General features: G+C 32.4%; 1 protein-coding gene across 2 annotated transcripts; it reads right to left on the reverse strand.

Annotated features, from left to right (window-relative positions):
* On the reverse strand, positions 1,168–4,550 carry LOC109843346 (syntaxin-132-like). Of its 2 annotated transcripts, XM_020412282.1 has the most exons (13): positions 4,460–4,550; positions 4,219–4,343; positions 4,050–4,106; positions 3,796–3,844; positions 3,595–3,683; positions 3,283–3,356; positions 3,164–3,206; positions 2,873–2,933; positions 2,665–2,690; positions 2,485–2,562; positions 2,228–2,308; positions 1,628–1,693; positions 1,168–1,485 (listed from the first exon to the last, which is right to left on the reverse strand). In XM_020412282.1, the coding sequence occupies exons 2-13, from the start codon at positions 4,258–4,260 to the stop codon at positions 1,321–1,323; spliced, it is 831 nt and encodes a 276-aa protein (XP_020267871.1). In that variant the 5' UTR covers positions 4,261–4,343; positions 4,460–4,550; the 3' UTR covers positions 1,168–1,320. The 2 variants fall into 2 exon arrangements, with proteins under 2 accessions (XP_020267871.1, XP_020267872.1); XM_020412283.1 differs by lacking the exons at positions 4,219–4,343; positions 4,460–4,550 and having other exon boundaries at positions 3,595–3,672; positions 4,050–4,080.

Here is a 4,598-nt window from a genome sequence, read left to right on the forward strand (position 1 = left end):
AGTTATAATTTTTATTTTGTTGTGTAAAAGAAGTCTTATAAAAAGGCTATCTCTTTTGAATTTGTTGTAATCGATCGAAGATATAATGAATTTCACAACGAGACCAACTTTTGACGAAAACACTTGGCTTATTAACCGAATTTTCGGTTCAAATCAACTCTTTCACAGAGATTAATAAACTCGTAAGGAGTTCTAACTAACTTGCCTCGCAAGTTTCATCAATCGTTCCAGTGAAGTGAGACGGTCGGATCGTCAACGAGAAGTAAACACGACACGAGTTTCGAGGGAGGCATCTCTTCGCTACCGTGAAGAACCCAGGTTAAATAAATGGAAGGATCTTTGTCGACCCTTCTCTCTTTTGTAAATCGGAAATCCGATATAAGACGTGTAATTTCTTTTTCTAAACTAGTTAGAGAGAAATTGTATCAAGGGAATTGTAATTAATTCTTTTTCTGAGTCTGTTAGAAAGAATAATACAAAAGTTCGATTCTCCATTTTCTTCTTCAATTTTTCCACCAAACACACATCATTCAAAAATTTCAAACCAATCTAGTTAAAATATATCATCTTCTATAAGGACTAAAACGATACGTGTGGAAGTTCTTTTTATATAATGCATTTTTGGATAAACTCTTCTTTTCTATAAGAGGGAACAAAAACAATATCAAACACCAATATATTGATCTTATGAACGAAAAAGTATAATTTATCACAAAGTCACTTAGCTGTCGAAGTAACGACGTTCAATTCTTCCTAAGACCTGTTTGATTTCTAAATTGATTCTATGCATCCAATTTTGTTAAAATAATCACTTATTAGAAAGCAGTTCCAAAGCAATAACCTGTTCGGATCTCGTTAACATATTTGAGGACTACAAAGCCAAATATGCCCCTGCTTCGAAAGGTATACGGTATGCAATCAAAAATATGTACTCAAGTTTGATGTTCTGTGATTTAACCTCTTAAAATGAGGTATTCGTCATAATGTCGAGCACATTTTGTCCAAAAAGTTTAACTAAATTATGGATTGAGAATGTTACTTAATATGCATGTACATGGAAAATCCAAACGTTTATGCTCTATACAGGCAAAAAACCTAAGATATTGCTTCTTTTTTGTATAAACACATCATAAGGAAGCTACAAATATCAAAGTTTTAAAATCACTATGTAAGTTCAATTCTGTCCATTTTGTACTAATTACTCCAATAAGGCAAATAATGAAGCTACTTGAAGTCACATGGATATGAGATAACAAAGAGTGCTAATACTCCCATAAAACTTGAAACATGACATCAGTTTTATATAATCTTGCATAAAGGCTATAAGTGCTTCCATGGCTTAAGCACTGCTATTACTGTGACAATGGCTACAAGGATAAAAACTAATATCGTCATCCACATCCATTTATAAGTTTGGTGCTTCATTTTTCTAGTCTGATGGAGGGCATCGGCCCCTTTCTTTACATCTTCGACAGCACTGGAAACCTGTCGACGACAAGAAACACCAAAATTAAAGCACATAACTGTGTCACATAGATAAGTGTACTTACAACTCAATTTGAACAATTCAGTATGTTGTTTGTTCTTTTGATAAAACAGTATGCTGTTTGTTTGCTCTGATTCATACCTGGGATTCAATGTTATCCAGCATATCACCTTGAACTTCAACGAGAACAGACATGTCGAGGAAAATCTACAAGAGAATTGAGAATGGACATATATTATGCACACCTAGTAGTGCTCCTTTCCAAGGAAAGATCATGAACAGTCTTTATCTCAAAATGAAACATGGCTTAGAGTTTCTAGCTAGCGTATACACAATTAATCTCAGAGAGAGAAAATATGAATTTGAATAGCATAGAACCTAGACTAATTGTGAACTTTTTACCGTGAGATTCTGTTATCCATTTATAGCAGAGGATTTTGGACTTGAATAATTCTAGCTTAATCAATTAAAAAACCTGCTGGTATGCTACATTTGGTTATGTATTTACATGAAAATTTTAATGTTTAGATGTGCTTTACCTTTTTAATTTGATGAAATAACATATGGCCGACTAATTATTATCAGTTGCTAAGTTATCAGACACTTCGTTCATTAGTTTTCCCAGGTTCTTGTTCAATAATTGAAAGTTTTATCATTTTTTTGCTGTCCTGCGTGAAACGACAGCTCAATTAGAGAGCTAAATGCATATGTGATGTCTGTAACATTCTTGCTCATGATTACCTGCTGCAACTCGAGAAGTTGCTTCTCTATTTCTGTCAGAGTTTCATAGCGGTTTTGGATCTCTGCAAGTGTGTCCATAACCTTCACAAAAATATACACTTGACTCACGAACTATACAATTAAGCAAGAAAGTAGATGAATCTTTTTTACAAAAGAAATATTTTTTTGCCAAAAGAATTTAAAGAATGGAAGGAAAAATTTTGTCTTTTACAGAGAAACTAAATTACTAAGAAAATATAAGAATATAAACAACAAACCTGGCCTCGTCCTTGTTCCTGGATTACTTTTTGGTATATTTGTCCACTATTTCCTGTCTGTATCAGTTGGTCAATAACCTAAAGACAATTTTAAATTTTATCTTTTAAGAAATAAAATTGGAAATATAGACCATTCACATATACAATATGTAATTTGAGTTTTTCACAAAGAATATGCACCTCAACATCAGCATGACTACCCGTGACTGCCAAAAGTTGAGTCCAAGAAAGATAAACAGAATAAATTAGCTCCAAAAAAATGAGCACACAACATATTTTTCAAAATTAACCACTATATGATGAATACTAATTAAAAAAATGAGCACACAACATATTTTTCAAAATTAACCACTATATGATGAATACTAATTAACTTTAGTAGATCTACCTGTAAAAACTGTTCTGGCAACAACATCCCTATGTTCTTTTTGGATATCTTCCCGTAGTTTCTGCAAACAAAGTTCGGAAAATCTGAAATGAGAATAAGTACTTTGAAAATATTCTATATAAACATTTCCGACATATCAACTATAGAAAATGACATTCTCAATATATCCAATTTTTATATTAGGTTTACCTGCTACCTACATGATTTCAAAATGTAGAAAGGAAAAATAAAATTTTAAGCTGGTACTGCAGATGCTTAACAATTCACAGTAATTTCACATGAAAATATTACCTGAAAATCAAACACCTTTTGTTTCCACTTCTCTTTCAAAGTCCTGCAAGTGTAGTGTAGACAAGTATAAATAAATGGTTTTCCCAGTATAAAGGAGTATAAGAATATGTTGCAATTACACAGTGGCTGTTGTTCTGGATCGATCTATGCTTGATCCCTTTCCACATCCTGGCTTGGATCGATTAGTTAGGTTCTGATCATCAATACAGAAGTTAGTAAAATGCTAGTAAAAAAGCTTCAGAGAACTGAATACTCATGGAATAGACTCCTTTCACAAAATTGAAAACTTGTGTACAAGTAGAAATGATTTGCCAAAACAAAATTACAAAGAAAATATATGATTTTTCTCTTGGTTTTTAAAGTATGATAAAAGTTTTCTCGAGTAAATAGTTAAAACATATAAAATTTGGTAAGAGAAGGTAATGACATACATCTTTATCCAAATCTTCAAGTTTTGATTTTGCTGCAAGAGCAATATTCTTCACCTCGTCTACATCTTTTTCCATGCGCTGTTGAAGGGCTACATTAAAGATACAGCAATTTATGGAAACTTTGCTAGGGGAAAAACACTACCTAAAAGATGCATACTTATCCTTGGAAGAAGAAATAATCAATCTATAGACGACGATTACCTTTTATTGCAGATGCTTTGACAAGAAACTTTGACTTCTCATGTGCATCCTGCAAACAGTCATCAGGTTATTGATAAATTAAAGGAGGCACTAGGTAATTACTAAGCCGCTCAAAACTTCGACAAAGCCTATGTATTCGTATTTTTTTTAATTACAAAGCTCAAATTATATAGAACAATGCTTTAATTTCATTATGTTTCTCGATATACCAGTATCAGATCCATATATTGAACTTAAAAATATATACGACATACCTTAAGTATCTCCAATAACTTTGAAACCTTCTCTATATCTCTTTCGATCTCTTCGATCTATCAAGAGTTAGAATAATTAAAATGTGGAAAGACCAAATAATGGTGCCTAATAGGAAATAAATGAAAACATTTTTTATAGTATTCGATCGAGCCAATAACTACGACTCACTTGTTCGAAGAATTCGTCCATTCCGTTGTCTATAGCATTCATGTCTAGGACTTTTGTATTTCCTGGTGTTCTAAGTTTAGTAACTCAATTCACTCCCTCATCATTTAGCTAGTTCAAGAACTCCTCTACAAACAAATAAGTAAATAAAAATGTTAAAAAAGAAGATCGAAAAAAAATGATGATGAGTACAGAAGAAACATATTTTTACTATTAACAAAGGTTTTCAAGATCTTGTAAGTACCAATCGCCTGAAGAAAAGAAATGAGGAGAGAAAGACTCGCACAGCAAATTCACCTGAACAAAGACCCTTTTGTTCTTCTGCAGAAAGAAATGGGGAACATTTTGCAAAAATATTGGAGCTTTCAAAATCCAGTTTTAAG

This window comes from Asparagus officinalis, chromosome 5, assembly GCF_001876935.1.
Source record: "Asparagus officinalis chromosome 5, Aspof.V1, whole genome shotgun sequence".
In the NCBI taxonomy this organism is placed as follows: domain Eukaryota; kingdom Viridiplantae; phylum Streptophyta; class Magnoliopsida; order Asparagales; family Asparagaceae; genus Asparagus; species Asparagus officinalis.